Here is a 23,850-nt window from a genome sequence, read left to right on the forward strand (position 1 = left end):
CGTTTCCATGTAAACTGAAATAATCTTCTGTTGAAAGGTCTCTTTAGTATGAAAAACAAAATTTAAATTGATTATACAATTAGATGAGGCATATTTTACTCTGTTCTATCAAAGACTAAAATATCTGGGTCGAAGTTTCATAGCAGTTACCTATGTACAATTTACACCCTGGGATTGGCAGCTTCTCTTCAGATGGCAAGGAGCAAGACATTCCCCCTCCCTTCCACACTGCTTGTAGAGTGCGGTGCCCCATGCTGATGATGCCAGGCAGATTTAATTGTGCATGCTCAAAGAGAAAAATGACATCCACGCTTGGGTGAGTGCTCTCTGTGGCAAGCTGACAAATCCCCCAGCTGTCAACTAACCTTAAAGGCAAGTGTACGTGGCTCTAGCTTATGTCTGCTTGCATTCTGCCCATAGGCATTTAGAAGCTGAAACTCATATTGGCTGCAACACATTCAGACAGCTACTGAGAGAAATGCATGGTCTATTTTATGTGTTTCAATCTTTAAGGGTGATCCACACAATTAAGGTTTATTTTTCAGACAGATTATAAGCGAGTAAAGACAGCAATTTTTTGCATATGTGGCAAGTGAAAGTGCAAAACATTTATGGCTATGGATCTGGCTAAGTTGCTGATTGCTTAGAGAAAATAATTTCTTTCTGAGACTCAGATGGATTTATATTTATGTTTTTATGTATTTATTGGGGTTACTGTCTGCCAGAGAACTGCATGCACACAAAATGGCCGTACTTAAGTGCCAATATACATGGGCAAATGCAAAGAGGCATGTGTTGCTCATGTAGTATTAGAGTCATTCTGGCAGAAGCATTGTCACTTGTGGTGCACTGCAGGCTGTCCATCTAAACCCATCATTACCTGGCACGTATGCTCTAGTGAAATAACCAGATCAATCTGCAAATGGGCAAAAAGCCATCTTAACAGATGGCTTTGATTGTAGGTAACCAGGAAACCACGCATATACATTAAACATGGGTTCAGAGAGTGTGGGCCTTATCTAGGAACATCAAAACAGCTGTTGGTTTTGAGCTCCACTGTATACTGTTGAGAACATGTGACATACCCATCAGACACCCATGTAGGGTGGGCTAGAGCCAGTTCCCACAGTTCTGATGAACTTTGTAGGAATTGCGTAGTTGGGAGTGGTCTCAGATCAGATGAATCTCTTGTTTTGCAATGAACTTTGAATTAGTATTAAAGAGACAAAGGATGAAGTCTGAAGGTGCAGATCATAGAATCGTAGAATGGCTTGGGTTGGAAGGGACCTTAAAGATCATCTAGTTCCCACTCTCCTACCATGGACACCTTCCACTAGATCAGATTACTCAAAGACCCATCCAGCCTGTACTTGAATACTTCCATGGATGGAGCATCTCCAGCTTCTCTAGGCAACCTGTTGGAGTGTCACACCGCCTTCGCAGTAAAGAATTTCTTACTAATATCTAATCTAATCTACATCTTTCTTTGAAGCTACTCTCCCTTGTCCTGTCACTACATGACCTTCTAAAAGGTCTCTCCATCTTTCTCGTAGTCTGGCTTCAGGTACTGGAATGATGCAATCGGGTCACCCTGAACCCTTCTCTTTTCCATGTTGAACAGTTCTCTCAGCCATTCCTCATACAGAGGTGTTCCCTCTAATTAACTTGGTGGCCTCCTCTGGACTCACTCCAACAGGTTGATGTCCTTCATATGCTGGGGACGCCAGAGCTGGATGCAGCACTCCAAGTGGGGTCTCACCAGAGCAGATTAGGACAGAATCACTTCCCTTGACCTGCTGCCCATGCTGCTTTTGATGCAGCCCAGGATACAATTGGCCTTCTGGGCTGCAAGTACACATTGCCGGCTCATGTCCAGTCTCTCATCCACCAGCACCCCAAGTCCTTCTCAACAGGGCTTCTCTTGATCTGTTCAACCCCCAGCCTGTATTAACACCAGAGGTTGCCCTGATCCAGGTGCAGCACCTAATTTGCATGCCTACCTCTTGCCCAGATTTTAGGTGATGAAGAGGGATATCCAATCTATCTGGCACAATTTTTGTAAGTTTCCCAACTAGAGACTAATAGAGAAATGCTATGGATATGTGGTGAAAAGGTCTGATATGTTTATATTGAATGCATTGGGAGTCTTAGAACAGAGTCTTAAAATGTGAAGAAATAACAGGAAATGCCAAATATCTTGTCAACTCAGGAATTAGTTCATCAGGCTCTTCTGGTACTGAGCAGCCAGTGCTATTCTTTTTTGTAACAGCCTGATATTAAAGCACTCAATTAAAAAGTAGGAATTCTGGGATTCTTGGCCTTTTCAGTATACTAAACTGCAGATCCTGACTCCATGAGTCCAGATGAGTGGTTGTCACCATACTTTGAAGCTGAATTATAGTACAGTTCACCTTTGTAGGGCCGCAGAGAACACAGCGAAACGGGGACTCCAGGAATTCCTCACTGCCAGTTATTTTCACAGTCTTGGTGCTTCCCCATACACACAAGAGAGCATGTGGACAGTGTCTCTTTCAGTGTCCAAAATCAGTACGCATCTGAAAAACAAACCAAACCAAACCAAACCAAAAAAAAATCAAAAACAAAAGGACCATGCTCCCATCACCTACCTCTACCTAAAATTCACTGGGTCTTGTGTCCCATTGTCTGACTGTGAGTTTTCTGAAGCAGGTACTTAATGGAAGTTTTGTGTTAATTGGAATTTAAGGTGCCTGAAAATAGCTCAAAGGCAGCACTTTAATAGTTATAAAGAAAATAACTCCAAGCAAAGGTTTTTTTTTTTTTACTTCTTTTTTATTCAGTTAAAATCAAGGAATTTGATGACTCAGATACGAGGTGTTAATATGTAGTTGTTTGTAAAATTAAGATAGCCATAAATCTGTCCTAGTAGTACCAACACTACATGGAGGGTAGTCAATGGCTCTTCACATGATATATGGCTAGCTTAACTGTGTGAGGAATGTGTATATGCTATAAAATGTCACCTGTGTAAGGGACCAAACGAGCCCTATTCATACTTCACAATTGTCAGTGTGAAGAATTGTATTATCATTTTAGATTTGACATGTATAACTGCATTCTTAAGGTAGTTTGCATTTAACCTAAATTACTTTCCCCCTAACTATCTGGTGAGAATGAAATTCAGCTGCCCTAGATAAGAGTAATGGTATTTATTAATAGAATTATAATAGAACTTAAATGTGCAGAGTACATCAGGACAGGAGATCACAGTCCTTAAGGGATTGATTTATCCTTGACTTCTATGAACCTTTGTTATGGTAATGATAGATATATATTCCCAAAATCCATTTCGTTTGTCTATGCCTTACCCTTTGATTTCTTTATTAACTCTCCTCCCTTGTCAATACAATGTTTTTGTTAATTCAGATCAGGTTTTGCAGCTTGTGTCATACTTTGCTATTTTTTTACCAAAATGGTTTATTGAGTTATCTTGCAGCTTATAGGCTTTCCCCTGTCTGCTGCACCTCCTGCCACTGCTGCCAGAAGGGCCTGTGGGTGAGCTGCCACAAGTCAGACTCTGACCAACCTAATTAATCACTCCTAACCTTTGCTAATAAACATAATTTTGGTAATTTAGGATAAACGTATTGATGTACTCTAGAATACTAAAAGTTTTATCTAAATAAGTAATTTGGGATTTTAGGCATTTACATAAATATTAAAATTTATGGTGGCCCTGGGTGCTACTGACTTTGCTGAAATTGTAAATCCTTGGTATTTTTAAAGTCAAGATGTGTGTTTGGGGGAACAGTCATGGGCATGGGTGGTTAGCTCACAGTGTTTGTAAATACTGACCACCATGATACGAGTCAATGGCACCCTTCACATCATCAGTAAATGGAAAAGCTGTTTAAAGGTAATAATGTTTTTAAGAATATAAACAAGAACAAAACATCAGCTGTAAGAATAGCTATAAGACTATTAGAGAGCTATAAGAAAAGCTGTAAAGTACAGAACCTTTCTCATGAGCTTATTTTAATATAAGAAGTAGGGTGGATTTTTTTCTGAAACACAATATGCTACTGCAGTGTGTAGCTACTTCCTTATGCTTTCTTCAGTATAGGTATGTCTTGCAACACGTGCTCTTTCTTGGGACTAGATCTATATGAAACATCAGTAACATAATTTTGCTGCTGTGCTAGGCTCTGAACTCTGTTACAGTTAAATAGATACTCTGTAGCTATACTCATAGCAGTTATGAAAGATTAATTCAGTGTTATGTTTCTGTTTAATGAAAGAGTTGAAATTAGCATTTCTGCTAATTTCAGGTTTAAGGATTAGAAATTATGATCCTAATTATTCTTTTTAAGGGGAACACGAGATAAATTATTTATATAGAATTATTTTTTTTAATTGAAGTCTTTGTCTTTCAAGATATCTGTCCCAGCATCTTCCGTGTACTTTGTTGTCTTTATCTTGCCATTTCAAAATACGTAGTACATATTTCTTCATTGGACATGCAGTAAAATAACCTGTACTCTAAATAACCTATTATGCCATTGCATAACAGCATGGTGAAGATTTCCAGATCTTGTTGTGCATTATAAATTTAATTTGGATTTTCTGTTTTGTCAATACTATGATTTTAAATTATATTTTTACCTGAGGAAGGAATAGCAGCTTTGAGGCAATTTCTGGTAGAATCCATTTATACAGCAATATTCCAAAGGAGAGGTTAACACAGCAACACAGAAACTCCAGTTTCTGTCCCTTGCAGGTCCTTTCTCTTTTTTTTTTTTTTCTGCCTACTTCTTAATCAAAATGTACTTGCATTATTAATGAAGTTCAGTCCCAGCACTGGTGTGGAATCTGAAGGGTAAACTCGAACAGCAAGTTTGAAGTCCTAATCCTTGGAAACCCAATATGAATAACAGATGATATTAAGCAGGGCGCAGTAGATAGTACCTGGTCCAACAATTCTGCAAATGTGATTTCACTGATTCTGTGTTTTTCCCTCTGTGTTTTACAGAGCACATTGACTTAGGAAGATGTCTTTGCTTATTGCCATTAACATTAGAATGATAGAAAAATGTGCAAAAAGATTTGGGGATGGTGCGAACTGAAAGCCATTATGTAGTTTATTAGCAAATTAGGGATTTGTTTTTAATTATGGTTGTGCTGCAATTATCACACACTATATTGTATAAATGGGGCTCTTTTCTGAATTTCATTAATAGTTTTTACTCCAGTTACACTCTCTAGAAGGGAACAAGTAAGGCCACAGTTCCATCTCCCTGTTGGCTTGGTTTTTAACTTGGCTAAAAGAGGTGTCACTTGTAATGTGCCCTGGACGGTCACTCACACAAGAAGTAGCATTTTCAGACCCTTACATGACAGCCAATGGCACTTGCCTGTGGAAGGATGGAAGGACTGAAGGGCTGAAATTCATTCTGTTTTGAAGCAGTAATTAGCTGTCACGTGGTTATGCTGCCAGCAAGCTGGCTACTGCAGTGGACTCTCAGTACTGTGATCAACCTGCAAAGAGCTGAATACAAATGAAGGAAGCTAAAGAAAAAGGAACTTCTGACTGAGACAAAGGTTGTAAAATAAGTAAAAATTGCTCATTATGTATTATAGTGGATGAAACACTCCATAGGCAGAGAGGAACAGCTTCTCGTTCAGAAGCCCTTATGGGGGACTTCAACCTCCCTGATATCTGTTGGAGGGACAACAGGCAGGGCACATGAGTTCCTGGAATGCATTGAGGATAGCTTCCTTTTCCAAATGCTAGAGAGGCCATTAGGGAGAGACGCTATGCTGGACCTTATCCTCAACAACAAGGAGGGGCTGTGGGGAATGTGGAGCTCCAGGACAGCCTTGGCTGCAGTGACCATGAAATAGTAGAGTTCAAGATCTTGCTCCTTAGGGCAGCAAGGAGGATGCACAGCAAGCTCTACTCTGGACTTGAGAAGAGCAGACTTTGGCCTCTTCAGAAAGCTGCTTGGTGAGATAGAGGCCTGGAGGGATAGGGGCCCAAGAGAGCTGATTAATTTCAAGGATCTCCTCTTCCAAACGTGCATTCCAACAAAGAAAAAGTCAACAAAGTGTCTGTAGGAGCAGCTAAACAAGACAACACCAGCCATCTGGATGATAGAAGAAGAAGAAAATATTAAAGTAAAAGTATTATGGTCCTGAGAGAGCCAGAGCTAAGATTAGTATGTATGGGAAAAGAATCGCAAGGTCAAGCTGGAAAGCCACGTGAAGCATGATTGTTCTTCGTGGCTGAAGATAGCCACAAGAGTGGCTGTATGGTATGTGTGCAGATAAGTAACATTTTCCTGGCTGGATAGCTCAGATCCAAGGTCTGTAGAGAGTCTGTGTATAGGTATGGAGTAATAAAGTTACAAGAGAATTCTTCCTGGACAAAACTCTGTCCCACTTGAATTCATTCATCAAAAATGGTGCTGAGTGAGGGATTTTTTCTGCAGGTGTCCGTGTCAGAGAGGTTGGAATTAGATCTTTAAGGTCCCTTCCAACCCAAACCATTCTGTGAGTCTGTGATTCTATTTTGTATCAATAAGAAAAGGAAGTTCATCTGATATTTACTGAGCCATCAGTTACAGTGCTCAAGTTGATACCCTGCTGACTTAGAATGGGCCTATTTTATTTCATTTAATACTTGAGTCCTAAAGCGAGAACTCCTTTCAGGATATACAAAATAACTGAAGGCTACATTCAATGATGCTAATTGGTATTGTATTAAATCATCCAGTTGTGCTAAGGTGCAATATAAGGTGGAATTTATGTTTTAAGTCCATAAAGGTAGCCAGGAAAGTTTGCCAAAAATATAAAATATTTATAAAATAATTTTTTTTTTATCTAATTACAAGTTTTTTGAGAATAGTACCTTTTGTATGTGAAAGTCCATTTACATTTTGCATATAGATATATTTCCTTATGTTTACGTGTTCTATGCCTTGTGCGTTTTATTTTGCATGTTCATGCTCTTTATGATCACTTTCACTGACCATATACATTTTTCTGCCCACACACTTCAGGTAGTTGTCCACTCCCACTGTACAATTTTTCAACATACCAATGATAATGCAGAACAAGTCACCCAAGTACCATCCATGGAACTTCTGGTTTGAGTGGTTTGACAGCTCGGCCAAAATACAAAGTTTCAGCAAGTTTCACCTTTTGCATTTCAGGATTATAATGATGAAATTCGCCAGGAGCAGCTGAGAGAACTGTCATATTTGAATGGTTCTGAGGACTCATCACGTGGACGGGGCATTCGAGGAAGAGGGATCCGTGTGCCACCTGCAGCTCCTTCAAGGTGTGGTAACTTGAGCTATTATGCTAATAGCTTTAGAAAGTGTAAGCAATAGTAAAAAAAACATAGTTAAAAAAAAAAAAGAAAATCACATACACATGCTGGTCAGTAAACCAAAATATTTGTCTTTTGATAACTTGTGTCATCTGTGTTGTGCCATGTTCTCTGGTCTGCAGTTCACAGGCTACAGTGGATAGTATACAAGTAATAAGCAACAAATGAGAGCAGATTATGAAGCCAGTGAAAGAATATTTCTAGGAAAGAATATTGTTATGCTAGCAATGTACCAGTATGGTCAGTAGCATAAAATCATTGGCCAAAAAATAGTATAGTCTGAGAAGACTACATAATCTGAATGGAACTTATTTGCCAAATAATTACTTTTTTATACATATTACAGTTAATATATAAAAAATAATATATATTATATTACATATTTGTTGATAGGTTATTGGTTTTACATGAATTTGATTGGCGTAATCTAAAAACATTGGTGTATGAATGTTTCCTGAATTCTTCCAAGTATTTTTTTCATATCTAGATAACAGATATCTCTGCTTGTTCATAAAACCAGTGCAAAATATAAATGCACTCTTTCAGATTTATTTTTCACTGTGAATCCTTAAGAAATTTGTTGCCTTAGGCATCTAAGTTACCTAGCTACTTCTAGTCTTCTCTCCATAGAGGTAATTTCAGGATTGGTCCTAAAAAACTGACTTTTGTTTTGGAGGAAGTAGGATATGGAAGTACCTTATGTTATGCTGACATAGGAGTTCTTTGGCAGTTGAACAGGCTGATCTTGCCTATGACCTTTGGATTTGGTTTTTTTCCTTGAAGAAGTCTACCATGTTTTCTGTCATTTCTTCCTGGATGGATTTTTTTATCAGTAGTATGACGCACATACATAGAAATTTTTACAGTTGCCATTCATGACCATCTTTCACTCAAAGTCTTTTTGGGCTCAGTCTTCCTTACAGCTAAAATCTCTGGAACTTAATAATGATGTTCAGAACATCACTGCAACAAACTGGCAGCTTTTAAATTATGTTCAAAGGATAATCAGTGGAGTGCTGGCCCCCAATTCCTGCAAAATACCCTACTGATTGAATCAGTTGCACAAATCCTATGATGTTGGATGCTTTCCCTATTTTCCAGTCAAAAATCCCAGGGGAATATTAAAAAAACAAATTTTATGGTATTTATTTTATGGTATTTATGGTATTAAAAAACAAATTTTTATTTTATTAAAAAAAATATTTATCGCAATTGTGGTAGTGTAGTTGATACACTTGACTGAACGATGCTGTCCAGAGGGACCAATACAGGTTTGAGAAGTGGGCCTGAACCTCATAAAGTTCAACAAGGCCAAGTGCAAGGTCCTGCATGTGGGTAATCACCAGTGTCAGCACAGACTGGGGAGTGAGGGGATTGGGAGCAGCCCTGCAGAGAAGGACTTGGGGATATTGGAAGATGGAAAGCTGGACAAGTTCCAGCAATGTGCCCTCGCAGCCCAGAAGGCCAAACGTATCCTGGGCTACATCAAAAGCAGCATGTCCAGCAGGTCAAGGGTGGTGATTCTGCCCTTCTACTCTGCCCTTGTGAGACCCCACCAGGAGTGCTGCATCTGTCTCTGGCATCCTCAGCACAAGAAAGGCATGTTGAAGAGGTTCAGAGGAAAGCCACAAAAATCATCAGAGGACTGGAATGCCTCTTCTGTGAAGTTAGGCTGGGAAAATGGGGTTGTTCAGCATGTTGAAGAGAAGGCCCTGGGGACACCTCATTGCAGCCATTCCGTATATGTAAAGAGGGCTTATAAGACAGAGAGAGGCTTTTTACAAGTCCTAAACTGAAAGAGGTTGGACATACAGAACAAATTGTTTTCAATGAGAGTGGTGGAACACTGGAACACATTTCCCAAAGAAGTTGTAGATGCCCCATCATTGGAAATGTTCAAGGTCAAGTTGGACACGTCTTTGCACAATTCGATCCAGTGAAAGATTTCCCTGCCCAAGGCAGGGTGTTTAGACTAGAGGATCTCCAAAGGTCCCTTCCAACTCAAACCATTCAATGATTGTGTAAGTCTAAAATTGGCTACTGAAACTTGTAGTAAAGTAGTGAACATCACAAGCTAGTTTGGTTGTCTCAGCAGGGAAGGAGCCACAGCTCTGGATCTGGGTGTCGCACACGGTTATACCTTGCACTCTCGGTCTTCAGAAAGGGCAGCACATTTGGGAGCATGCTGCTCTGAAACAAAACCCATCCAGACTGCTTCCCTGATATACTCCACTTCTAATTCATTATATGGTATAGTTACAAGAACCTTTTTGTAAACAGTAACAGCTTCTTCTGACTTACTAATTAGTACAGTGAGGCAGGTATAGCATAAATAGCCAGAAGGACACTAAAACTCTTTCCCTGCTTGTTTATATGCTCTATTCTCTCTGTGCAGTAGGGGAAAGCAGAATCCCATGCTGCCCTTCCTTTGTGCTGAACTAAATTAGATAGGAAGGAAAGTTACTGCTCTCCTTTTATACTCTTCCTCTACTTTGCCTTGCAAGTTTCTGCTGTCCTGCAACATCTTCTGCCAGTCTGTTTCTCCCGCCCACTAATAAACATGAGAATGAGAGTGATGGCTGCTCTTGTAAAGTAGTTTGAGAGCAACAGAAAAAGATCCTCATTTTCTTCATTCTCTAGAACTACTTTAGCGTAATTCTGCAGCTCTGTGAATTAGGATGATTCAGAATTTCACTAGTACAAGCAACAAGAGGATCAGGTATAAAAGGCACTGGGTGGCTTAAAAATAATGCCTTTCCATAATAGTTCTGATCAAGATATTGCCTAAAAGTGCTTGACATTGTAACTGCCAGAATCCCACATTTATGTGATGCTTTAAATAGTACTAAGAATGTAAGAGCCTTTAAAATGGGGTAGGATGGACATGTCCTCTCTTGCTGTACACGCCAAATTGATCATTCCTGTTTGCTCCCCACAGGGGTCGTGGGGGTGCAATTCCTCCACCCTTGCCTGGACGAGGTGCCCAAGCACCCAGAGGAGCGCCGGTGACCCGTGGAGCCCTCCCTGTGCCACCAGTGGCAAGGGGCGTTCCCACCCCTCGAGCCAGGGGCGCCCCGTCTGTCCCGGGTTACAGACCACCCCCGCCACCTGCACACGAGGCCTACGAGGACTATGTAAGTAACTGCTTTCATTCAGAACGTGTGTGAGCCAAGCTCTGTGATGAACATCAAGTACTGCTGAGATTAAATACCTCAGGCCAATAATTCCTCTGTCTCTAGTGTTTACCCCTTGCAGTTGAACAACAGTCTGGGCAATGCAATATGTCTACAGTCTTGTACTTGGTAATGTGGGTTTGTAGATTTGTTTACAGCTTAGTTTTGGATGCAAGAGATCATGCTGAGTAGTTCTCAGGGTGTTACAAAAGAGCAATACAGATATTATAAAATTTATATTTTGTACTAAAAGTCAGTTGTTACTGTAGGCAAGTTCCTAGGAATAACAAATCATATCCTTTGTGAGAAAATGGGGGTGGGACGTTCTTCCGAATCCTTTTTATTACATATTTGTATTCAACATTGTTTTACAAATACACAACAAATAGAAATTCAGGTAGTTTTCATGAAAGCTGATACAATGGTACGTCTTTAGCAAGGAGCAGTACTAACTGTCACCTTATCTTATAAGGTGTTAAAAATAATTGTACTGTACACATCAAAGCTTTCAAGTCATCCTCATTAATGTTTCTACCTGGAACTATCACCATAACAACAGATATCCAAATAGAGGAGAAAGTACTATCAAATAGCATGTCTGAATTTTTCCAGCTATGTCAAGTCCAAGAGTAAGATGAACATCCCATCTATCCTGTCTCTAGGAGAAGACACAGTTTTATTCAATTAATGGTTCTCCTAGTACAGAAGAAAGGAAAATGAAACAGAAATTAATCTTTGTTATTAAAGCTTTACTCAACCATGTGTATTTGTAGCATAGAGATTAGATCATGGCCATTTCAAAACAGGGGTGCACATTCTGTTGATGCCAAGATTCACAACTCAGCAAGAGCAGCAAAAAAGGAGGCAGAAAAAGTCACTATGGTATTATTTACCTCAACAGAGTCTCCATCATTAAATGAGATAAAAGTCCTGCTAAGAAAAAGACTTTCAAAAGTATACCCTTCCTTGATAGACAGTATATTATTATCTGTTAGTATCGAAATGTATGAGACCTTCCTTTCTGTGCAGATACACATACTTTCCTAATCCATGAGTGAAAAATGTCAAACAGAACCCTTGTAATGTAAGATTAAGCTTATAAATGGAGTAATTTTTTTTCATTTACAGTATTAGTAGATGTCCTAGAGAATTAAGCAGTTTTTAGGGAACATTTCTTACACTTTTCCTGGATGGTAAATATATGGAAAACAAGAGGAAAAATTAAGGCAGGATTGTCAAGGTTAGGAAGGCATTCAGCCGGTTCGATATTGTTTTGAAATGCTAACACTCTTAGAATTACAAAATATTCACACAATTAAAAGAGTCATTTTAGTTTATAATACATTAATCAAATAAAACCAAACAAATGTGTTTGTGTTTCTATTTCCCCTTCTTAGATAGCCGCAAAACACATACTGCCTTATAGGACATGTTTTTGAGATCCTTTCATCTCCTGTGTCCTTTTAACATCTATATTCGATGTCTAGGAATATATGGGATTGCTATCATGCACCAGTTTGCAATGAAAATCTCTTTTCATTTTATAAAAGTTTTTAAATGCAATCTAAATCATTTTGGTATCTTATGGACTGAGATAATTAAAACTCCGATGCTGTGCAGGTACAAGGAAAAGTTCATGGTCATATATCTATATATGATTTGTAAATTATGTTTTAAGAGAAAATGGTTTTATTTTGACAGGAAGTAATCAACACAGTTTTTCTTCCCAAATAAATCATATAATAAATCATATGTCTGACTGGATACTAAAAGCAAGTGGATCTATTTGTTGACCAGCAACAAATGTCGTGTGTAACTGTTGTTCTTTCACACTTAATCCTGCAGATGAAAAACTAATTTGTAATGAATGATTTATCCAATTTACTTTGTATTCTGCTTCTAGGCAACCTACAAGTGTATTACAATACCTTTATGTGTTTATGTTTTTAATTTTTGGCTACAGTCTTTCACACCATTTTTTGCTTAATATATGCGAGTTTGATTAGTGACATTCATGACATGAATGCTATGTCATTGATTGTGAGTATCCATATTCTTAATTTTTCTTTGCTCTAATGAAATATAGTCATTTAAATGTGGAGCTGAAAGTGAACTCAATAAATAGAATAGAATGGCTACAGCGGATTTTTTAAAATGCTTAAACAGCTCTTCCTGAAAAGAAATCTTTATCTACTTGCTGAGCACTACTAATCAGATATTGTATTGGCTGTTTGAGCTTGAAACATCTAACTGTTCAAATCAGTTTGGATAACCATTAAAAGTTTAGATTAGCCAATATATAAATATTTTGAGGTTTCCTGAGGCCTTTCTGAGAGTCCATAAAAGCAAATGTCTAATGAAAAGTAAAGTCCTGTCATTGTGGTGAATATATTCATGTTCAACATTTTGAATGTCAGGCCTAAGTGGAGGGAAAATTATTTGGAACAACTTTCAGAAAAGAAGAGGGCTTGAGAGGGAAGGGGAAGTGACACACCTCATGGCTTTTTCTTTACTTGCTTTTGAAACTTGCTTTTCATTGTGTGTAGCCTAGATAGTATCTTAGAGGAACTTCAAAAGATTACCCACAGAAAGAGAAGGTACTGACATTAGAAGATTTATGCAAAAGGAAAAACCCAGTTACTATGTGAACCTTCATCATTTTACAGTTCATTGATGTGAATTTGAATGGAGAGTGTAACTGACAGCAACTATGCAACCTTCTTGGATCAAAAGGGGTGGTCCTGGGTTTGTGACCTGGTGTTGTGCTTTAACCCCAGCTAAAAAATAAGCTCCACACAGTTGCTTACTCCCCCTGGTGGGATTAGGGAGAGAATCAGAAGTGTAAAAGTGAGAAAACTCATGGACTGAGACAAGACAGTTGTAGTGGGTTGACCCTGGCTGGATGTCAGGCACCCACCAAAGCTACTCTTATCACTCTCCTACACAAGTGGACAGGGGAGAGAAAATATAACTTAAGGTTCATGAGTTAAGGGCTGGGAAAGGTCACTCACTGGTTACTGTCATGGGCAAAATAGACTCAACTTGGGGATATTACTTGAATTTATTACCAACAAAGTCAGAGGAGGATAACGAGAAGTAAAATAAGTCTTAAAAAACACCTTCACCCCACCACTCCCTCTGTCCCAAGCTCTATCTCCTCCCCCCACCACAGCGGTGCAGGGAGACGGGGAATGGTGCTTATAGTCATCAGTTCATCACACATTGTTCCTGCCACTGCTCAGGAAGAAGAGTCCTTCCCCTGCTCCAGCATGGGATCCCTAGCAGAGGAGACAGTCCTCCACAAACTTCTTTGTGGATGACAATGCACTGGAACGGATTGCCCAGAGATATTGTGGAGTCTCCCTCACTGGAGATATTGTGGAGTCTCCCTCACTGGAAATATTCAAGAACCATCTGGACACAATCTTGTGCCATGTGTTCTTGGATGACTCCACTTGAGCAGGGAGGTTGGCCCAGATGATCCATTTAGTCCCTTTCAACCCTGACCCATTTTATGATTATGTAATTCTATGATTTGGTTGGACATCTGCTCAAATATAGTAAGGAAAGTCACAGACTGGGGAGAGACTTCAGCAGTCTTCTCTTCAGAAGAATAAGCATTTTTAAAGGTTAAGATCTTGGCAACTTTCAAAACAGACAATAGGCATGACAGGTTGAGATTCATGATTAATACAGAAGTGGAGAGTACTTGAGTAGATCTTCTGTGATTGAGGCAATAAATAATGGAATCATAGAATCATAGAATGGTTTGGATTGGAAGGGACCTACCAGATAATGTAGTTGCAACCCTGCTGCCATGGGCAGGGACACCTTTTCACTAGACCAGGTTGCTCAAAGCCCCATCCAGCCTGGCCTTGAACTTGTAGAGATGGGGCAACTTTTCTGGGCAAAACCAGTGTTCCATACAGTATATTTTAATCAGAGTGTCCAGACTTTTCCACTTGGCATTAAAGCTAAATATTTGAAGGGTGCTTAACCTAGATCTAAGCCAAAAATACTGTTGATTTCAGATCCTTTTTTGGACCGCATTTGACTCTGGATCTGTATTTGTTCCTTCTGAATCAGAAGCTACTAATGAGTTGTGCAGTGTTATTGGTTTTTTACATTTTTTTAAGAGCTGTGGTGAGCCTTGCTAAGGGGTCTAACATGGGTCTTGAAGTGACTTATCACTTGTTCCCTTAGACCAGATGCAAAAACAGTTACCAAAACAGAACACATTTGTGACTAAAATGCACATTGTTTTTTTATTTTACCTCCACTTGCATTTTTACTCCTGGATAAGAAAGGAAACTTTTGCACAGAAAGCCACTAATTTTAATTTACAAAGAAATATATAATTTGTTTGCAAGAAATAAGCCAGTCTATCAAGACTCTGTGAAACTGATACAGCTCTTGGGTCTAGGACAGCCAGAATAAAGAGCAATTTTAAATTTAAATATTCTCTCTCACCTCTCATTTCACTGATCAAACCAGCCAAACACAGCTTATTGTTATCTTCTGGAATAAGAGCAATGTTTTTAAAAAGTCACTGGAAAAGAACCACACAATAAGATAGATTGTGCTTTTAATGTCGTGCTGTTCTTCCTCTCACTTCAAGCTGTTTAAAACAAAAGCAAATGTCACATTCAACTATTTATTCTAAGATCAATGGTTATTTACATTTTTCAATAGTTTTCAAATAAACGGAAACAACTATGCTCATGCTTATTTAGTGCCAACCTAGACAATTAAAAGACTGACAATAGGAGGTGTTTTGTCACACTTTAAGATTTTTAAAATATATAATCAACAGTTATATGTGACTGTAATCCCCAAAATTGCAGTTGTGGAGGCTTTGTTTTATATTTTAAATGAGAATTCTTGGGCTATTAGATCCGTTCTGCCACTTCTAAACGTAGATGGAAACTGTGTATACAGACCTGCACTTCCTCTTCATGGCATATTTGTGCCTGTGTTACTGCTTTAATAAGTATGTTAAAGTGAGCAATTGGTGCTGGATTCTGCTACTTTTGAGGCCCGTTCCTATAATCACAGTAGGATATTGTCAATGAGAGTGGGGCCTGGACAACTAAGAAGAGTTGTTCCAAATCTTAAAATAGTGAAATATATTGGATATAATGGCAGGTAACAGGGAATATATATATATATATATATCTATATATATATATATCTATAAATATCTAAATAGGTATTTCTAAGTTTTAAGATGTACCACTCATTAATGCCTTTTTTGGGTGAGAAGAAAAAAATCAATGAAGAATGTACTGAGACTAGAGAGCATTAGAATAAAGCTGGAATTACAGACATGGGAATCTGCATGGCTGAACAACACATTGATTAAATATGATTGATTACCTATTTATGCCCAAGGCGTTTAGAAAAAGAGCTAAGCTCTATTCAGCTTGCATCTGCTGTGACTTGAAAAATCAAATTTTATTTTCAGTATAATAGCAATAAGCAGGATAATGTTTATATTATCTGATAGACCCTACTGAGGTTTAGAAGGAAGCTGTGAATGGCAGTCTGGTGAAGGTAGAGTGGATTTATTCAGATTTTGGAGGATTTGGTCTGTTAAAAATATAAATATATTTATTGGGAAAAAATCCAGCAACATAAATACAGAGTTAAAGTAAAGGCAACTTTTCCATGTTTTTCTAAGAGCGAAATCCAGAGTCAGCACTAAATCTTCAGTATCTGGGAACCTGCAGTTCTAGAGTTTTTTGCTTACCTGTGCAAACCATAGTTTGGATCTTATTCTTAAAGATGTTAATCTGAATAAATGTCTTGCTTCATGAAACCAGAGGAACTGTCCTGAGAGCAATGAAGCAATAAATGTGAACACTGCTTTCAAACTCATCACTGCTATGAATTTCTAACAAACTGACAATGTGCTCTAAAACAGACTTTATTGTATTTTCTTGATTTGATTTGTTTTGATCTGATTTACATAATCATTGCTATACAACGGGCTAAACTTCACTAACAAAATACATAAAACTCTAACATCTTATTATAAATGTTGCAAAAAGATTTTGTGCAGGATAAATTCTTCTGTCATCCCCTGCATGCTGTCCTTGCTTGGCAAAAATAATTCTCTTGTTGACGTTAGTTACCAAGCTTTCAGTTCAAAATTGTTTTCTATTCTAGACAGAGTATAAAAGAAAATGCTGATGCAGCTATACATGTTTTAGTATTATACACGATGTTAGTACAAGTACAATCTAATAAATATTTATATTTGTTATATAGAGATCTAAGTGAAGGGCATCTCTCAACTGATGATCCAGCCTGCATATGGTCCTTAAATATTCATAGTGTATGCAGTTATATTCTTAAGTTCCTACATAAAAAATATATGGAGTGTTTCCATAGAGCCAAATTTGTCTGCATCATGCAGTGCAGCATTCAATCATTAAACAAATGTGATTTTTCAGGAACCTGATCCCAAAAATACTTGTCTGCTGTCACTTGGATCGCTCACAAGTTGTCACTTGGCTATTTATCTGATAGAGGACAGTCTTGGTTGGTGCAAAATAACCCTATAGGCATTTGCTGGCTAAACATTATCATGTGACTGTATCTCCACCCATGTTATTTTTTTTTTTTTTTTGGGTGTGTCTGTGTGTTAACAAATTCATACAAACTTATATCAAGACTTGGGACAAGTCCAATTTCATTAGAAATCTTGAGAGTGTGAGTTCAGCTCAGATGGAAGCCTTGGGTTTTCTCTTTCACTTCTCGAAGTTTCTTAACCACATTTAGTCTACCAAGGAACTAAAAAGGTAATAATTTTAGGCTGCAAGGTTCATCAGTTCCCAGGGAGACAGACATGTAGGCACTCAGTGGTAAGACTGGTTAGCACAGAGACTTCAGCTGTGCCAATTACAGAAGCCTTAGGCTCTGTTTTCAGGAAAAGCTTGGGGTGATAAGATGCCATGGTACTTAACAGCATCACACCAGCCTTGCCTCCAGCATACCAGTCATACTTGTATTTTTCAGTCTGGCCTTTTGGTGAACTCAAGTTAGTGACTTTTTGTTATAGCAGATATAGAGTGCTCTTTGTATCAGTAGATTTCATGTACAGATGATAGAGAACTTCCAGTTTCTGTATTATCGTTATTTATTAAGAATTTTCATTTGAACTTGATTAAGGTAGTAAAATGAACAGTTTCATGTTAATTGAGAACTTTTACAATTTGTCCCAAAATACTGGTTTAGGTTTACAGGAACTTTGAGGGTATATATTTAAAAATTACTTCCTGTTGTAGGAATCTTTCATCAGAATTTATCTATGTTCCTCTCTCGTACATTTGTGACATTGGTATCTGCAAAAAATACTTCTGGATGAAACTTCAGAGATACATATTTAACAGTTGCAATTGAACTACGATATAAATATTAGAGCACAGTTCAGTTTCATTCACTGGCTGATGGACCTTTTTGCCAGTTGCCTATATCCATATGCTTATTGCTTACTCTGGATAAAATGTCTGAAAAGTAGTCTTACATGCCTGTAATCCTTTTTCTCTTCTTGTGTTCGTTACATGTGCAACTCTGAATTTCAGTCATGAATAGGAAGAAAAGGTTTGTGTTAGATGAATTATCTCACGTGTTGGGCACAGAAGCACCGGTCAAGAAACAAGGCTGTTCTTTTTGGGTGTTTGAGGAAGGCTCAAATAGACATGTGAGCCTATATTTTCATGCACCTAGGAACAAATATATACCCTGTGTGTATATTGTTATAGACAAGCTGACTCGAGCTGTGCCTTGGATATAGCATATCTGCAGCAATTGCTTCCCCAGAGGCAGCATGTGTGTCCCGTTATCTATTGCTCTTGGAAGGAGGAGGTTTATGACTCTCCAACTGTCTTAGTATTTCCAGTAAATCTGTGCTTGGTTATAGAGATACGGCTTACGTTCTGTTACAGACATGCATATATATTATTATCTGTAGCTACATCACAGAAAAATATGGTCCGTTTCTTCCAGCCCATCTGTTTATAACGACCTGGTACTGCACAGAGCTCCTCTGCAGCCAACAATGTGCATAAGTAACTGTATAAGGAATCAGTCTGATGGATCAGAGAAATAAAATATAAAGCATATATTGTCTTTCCTAATAATACAGTGTTGGGGGAAATGTAAATATAGAAAGGAAAACGATACTAGCAAGTATCTTAAAGGAATAAATTAAAAGAATAGTTTTACTTGTGCAATCAAATAGCCTGTGAAGTATACTTTTCCTTTTGGTTAGGGTTCGAGTTAGGGTTGCTATTAATATGAATACCACTGTCAAATAGGGAGGTCAATGTAGTTCTTAAATATGTTCATTTTTAAAATAATCTGGTCAGTTACATTTTATCAAAGGTGCAGACAATGTACCTCTTTAAACTGTAGCAAAAATGCTGTAAAAATTATTCTTGTTATGAAACACAGTACCTTGAGTTTGACCTACGGGGCTCTAAGAGAGTGCAGCAATCACTAGAAGAAGGAGATGCAGTATAATAGCTCCAGGACAATAAAGTAGAAGACTAGAGATGAAGAATGTTCTTTCGCCATACAGACCTGGTTTTTTCCTGATGAAATTATGGTTACCTGCATTTTAATAGCTTCTACAATCTTTTTAAGTGCTGTTACTCACAGACAGCTAATAGCTCTCTTTGACTACTTGCTGTTGTTCTGTAGCTCTTGTTATGGTGTAAAAATCTGTGGAGTGCCACATCTGAAATCATAAAGAGTGCAGTATTTTTTTTCAGTGAAATTAGATAAGTAAATACTTCATTTAAATTAGGATCATAAGAACACATTATTATCCCAAGGACACAAACATGCCCCTGTACTACCTTATGCAATGACATAAAACTGCGTTTAAATATCTCTTAAAATCAGTATATCTGTTCAAGTGTAGTACATAGCATTACATATTAGTCCCTAACAAGGTGCTTTAGCTGTAGCCTTGGTGTTCACACTGTCCTCCAACTGTTTCTGGGCCAATTAGTGAGTTTCTGTAATGAAAATATTAACAAACCATTAGATAATATACTAACACAAATTCTTTTGATCACAGAATGTCTGTCAGATGCGAATTATTTAAGTATGAGTGGGGACACAGCAACTTAAAGGTTAGAAACTCCATATTCTGTTATCTTTTATTTGCACCTTCCAGTCCCTGATTAGTGTCTAACTGTACAGCCTTGCAACTTCTGACATCCAAGTTTTTAGAAAGCTGAAGTGAAAAAAACCCCAACAGATATACCAAAAGTGAGTCTTATTTGGGGGCAATATATAAAATACTATACTGAAGTATTTTAATATTTTAATTTCTTTTGCTATGTATTAGAATCACAGGATCACACAGGTTTTTCCAGTTTCTTTTCTTAATTGTTTGTTTGGGTTTTTTGCTCCCCCAAAAAATCTCAAAAAATTACGTTATTAACACTACTTATTAATCTTTCTGAGGGCTAAACTGTAAAATGAGCAAGTTTTGAACTTCACACATTTGGGTATTTTATAAATAGTCAAAGTCTGATGCTGTACTATTTTGTTCAACATTGGATCTCTACAATCACATGTAGCCCATGCACTTATATTTATCAGGACTTTAGAGGGTTATACCAATCCTCACTCATGCTGCAGCTGGGAGTTCTCTATAATGTTCTTAAAAGAAAAGACTTTGAAATTCAAACTGTATTTCTTTCCATTTTATCAACCAGTTGCTATCAATCATTCTACTTTTTGGACAAAAAGTGCTTGCACAATATAACTGACATGCAGAATTAAAATGTATGCTTGTTTCTTTTAAAACAAATCTTATTTTAAGAATAGATCATTCCCTTTCTATTACCTGTTTGCATGTCATTGCAAAAAGTGGCTTCAGAACCAGGTTTGATTTGCTTTGCTTTTCTTGCCAAAATTGTTAAGATATGTGAAAGCTTAACAGGTTATTTTAATTTTATTTAGCTATAAACAACAATAAAAGAATAAATGTGTATAAATGAAAATTAATTTTGGAAATTGGGATTTCCAAGTATTGTGATGAAACTGCATCACTTACATAGATGTTATGCAAATAAAGAAAAAGTATTATAAACAAATAAAAGTAAATCGAGTTTGTGTAAATCAGGCTATAGAGGAGATGCAGAAGGGACCTGTGTTTCATTGCAAGTTGAATTTTGCCAGATTTAAGTGTGGACACTGCAACTCAGAGAAAAAAAGAAAAAAAAAACCAGAGAATCACTGAAACGCAATTGTTGAGCCTGAGTGCATCTATCAAATAAATTAGAAGCAACAAAACTTTGGTCATTTTTCACTTTTCTTGAATAGCCATTTCACTTTCTTGCAAGGCCACCCTTCATGCAAATACCCTAAACAAATAAATGGAAAAAGCCATTTATTTCTTTTCTAACTTATTACTCTTGAGGTGCCTATTATACGTTGCCATTTTGGAAAAAGCATCAGAAGTGGCTTGTATGTGCTAAACAAAACATAAGCAGGGGGAAAAAAAGTAATTTTCATTGAGTTTTATTCATTTCACTCAGGTTTCAATTGTTATTTTTTAAGGGGTAAAAAATCTCCCGTGCAAGAGATTTGTCTTCTATTTCCATAGTCTTATTGTGCCTAATTGTGATGTATAATTACAAGTCGGGTTACTATATCAGTTGTTCCTGTAACCAAGAACTGTATGGCTGAATTGGTGATTAGAAGCATAGAATCATGGAATTATTAAGGTTGGAAAAGACCTCCAGGGTCATCAAGTCCAATCTTTGACCAAACACCACCTTGTCAACTAAACCGTAGCGCTAAGCGACGTGTCCAATCGTTTCTTGAGCACTTCCAGGAGTGGTCACTCCACCACTTCCCTGGGCAACCTGTTCCAATGCTTGACAACCTTCCATTATGTGTACTATTTCTGTTTCCATGCACAGTGCAATATGAAGGAAAGTGAGATGTTTTCCTTGGGCAGAATTTGTTGCAGCTCAGTGTTATGATATCCACTTGAGTAGGGAGCGTCAGGAATGAAGTCGACAAAAAACTGCAAGTCGGTTTCTCACATCTTGGGTTGATGAAATCCTGAATTAAAAAAAGAGTGAAAGGACTACTTTTATTCTGCTCTTCTAGATTCTTTTTAAAAGAAAGGCTCGACCTCCTGCAGAATTTCTACAGAAGTAACGTGCACACCTTGCCACTAGAGAGGTCTCAGTTCTGAGAGCAGGACTTGCCTTCCTGCAACCCAAACAATGGCACCCAAATCTTGGAGAGGAACAAGGTTTATGGAATGTTCTTTTTTCACCTCTTGGAAAAGAGGACAGCTAAAGGGTACTAAACAGTACAGTACTATGGGTACCATTCTTAGTTGCCTAAGTGTTGCTGTACATCTTTCAAAAAAGTACATCCATCTTGGATGTCATTAATTCCAGTGTGTTTCCTTTGTTTATCTATGATCCAGAAATGTAAGATCCTAAATCACACAAAATTTTCTAACAAAGCAGGCTTCTAATTCCTTAAATCACAGGATTTAACTTGTAAATAACTTAGCTTATTTTTTTACCTCCCATTTGTTTTGTAGAAAACTTATAGGGTGTGGGGGAGATTATTTTAGCTTTTTAAAGAAAAAATCCTTCATGTCTGTTTTGACAAGTCTATGACCTTCCTAGGAGCGAAGCAGTGGAGGCAATACTGTTTTGATAGTCCTTGACTGAATGAGGACGTTGTTGAGGTGAAATTCAATTTTGAAAGAAAAGACTTCTAAAGGATCTGCTTGCTTTCTTCAAGACCTCATTCGAGTTGTATACAGAGTACACAGTCATTTGTTGTTTGTGTTGGAGGGGGGGAATTTTTACAAAGAACTAAGCTTCCACTCTGTTTGGAAAATGCCAACTCATCCATCCTTGATCAGAATATTTGGGGATAAGCAAACAGGTCACTCAATACAGTCTGAGAAACTGTTTAACATTCTGCAGAGCAGAAGTAATGAATAAAAGCTGAAAGCTGTTAAAATAAACTTCCCAGCATGAGTAACAGGAAGCTTTTACCTCCTTAGTTGGGGGATAATCTCATTGAATATTTCCTTTAAAGCTGTGTATCTGTGTTGCCATGGTAAGTATGAGTGTACAGATTTGTATGACTTAGATGTTGAGTAGCTTATGATATAAAACTAGAAGATCATTTTGGGAAGGAAATTACCTTTAGGTATTATTCATGTCTTTTCCATCCTTTCAAAATGATGCATGCTGACATAATAATTTTTTTTTGGTAAAGAACACTTAGCTCTGCTGAAAGTGCTTGTTCATTTTACACTGTGAGTTTTATTAGTGTAGGTTGTCTTCTTGAACTGTCCTGAGATTCACTGACCTTCATAGGAAAATAAAATGAAAAATCCAAGGATATAGTTTGTTTCTAAGTTCAAAGCATTATGAACCTGATGTTTATTTATTTATTGAAGTCTGTCTGATGCAGCCTAGAATTTTATGATTGCCTTATGGTTTCCTATTAAGGAAAAAAAAATTTCTGAAAGTCGACATAAAAAATGCTGAAAATAGACCAAGTGTTGCTGTACCCTACTTCATCCACTGAGAGGAAGACAATATAGAGGCAAAGAGAATGAACACCAAATTCACAAAATCAGCAGGATTCTCAGGGTTGTTGTCGAGTCATCATAGTCCTTAAGATTTCGAAATAAATATTTATATTTATATATATTATATATTGGGCTTTTGGAGGTAAGGATAGTCAGCATTTTGAGTTCAGAAGTGTAAGCAATGTAATAAGTCAAAAGTCCACAAATGAATCACTGTAAATCCAGAATCGCTATTCTGAAAAATAAGAAAAAGGGGAACAGTTGTACATCTAGCTATTTCCAAGAAAATTGCTGCAGATGGGCTGAAGCAAGCTGTGGTCCCCTGAGATATTTCTGATCAAAAATGTTACTGTGTCATCTTTTTCTTCTCAGTGATAGGCTTAAAAACCTTAACATCTTGGAGTAGCAGTAACAATTTTCAAGGCTGATGCAGTCAATAACTAATTAATGTAAAGCAGATGCGTTTTTTCCACAGATGGAATTAGACAGTGAGATGAAGCTCCAAGATGTTGCTGATCTTACTCTGGTAGTCAGCTAGAGGTCAAGAGAAGGGGGGGATCTCAAATGTGTTGCAGTTGTCTTTTACTCCACATATACTGAGGCTGCAGTGGAAACCATAAACTTCAAAGTAACATTTCAGTGTGTGCCAAGCAGGAAAGGACTTTCCCCAGGACTGTGGTGCAACCTTCTTTTTCAACAAGATTTTTAAA

General features: G+C 37.7%; 1 protein-coding gene across 11 annotated transcripts in view; it reads left to right on the top strand.

The window, feature by feature from the left end:
* KHDRBS2 (KH RNA binding domain containing, signal transduction associated 2) overlaps positions 1-23,850 on the top strand; it is a 360,694-nt gene that overhangs the window by 215,232 nt on the left and 121,612 nt on the right. For all 11 annotated transcript variants that reach the window (XR_004355952.1, XR_004355950.1, XR_004355949.1 and 8 more), the window contains exons 5-6: positions 7,191-7,318; positions 10,308-10,503. Coding sequence is in view for 2 of the 11 variants with exons in the window: in XM_032682291.1 (XP_032538182.1) it covers positions 7,191-7,318; positions 10,308-10,503 (324 nt within the window). In the remaining 9 variants the exon portion in view is untranslated. The remainder of the gene's footprint in view (positions 1-7,190; positions 7,319-10,307; positions 10,504-23,850) is intronic.

The sequence above is a fragment of the Chiroxiphia lanceolata genome, chromosome 3, assembly GCF_009829145.1.
Source record: "Chiroxiphia lanceolata isolate bChiLan1 chromosome 3, bChiLan1.pri, whole genome shotgun sequence".
NCBI lineage: Eukaryota > Metazoa > Chordata > Aves > Passeriformes > Pipridae > Chiroxiphia > Chiroxiphia lanceolata.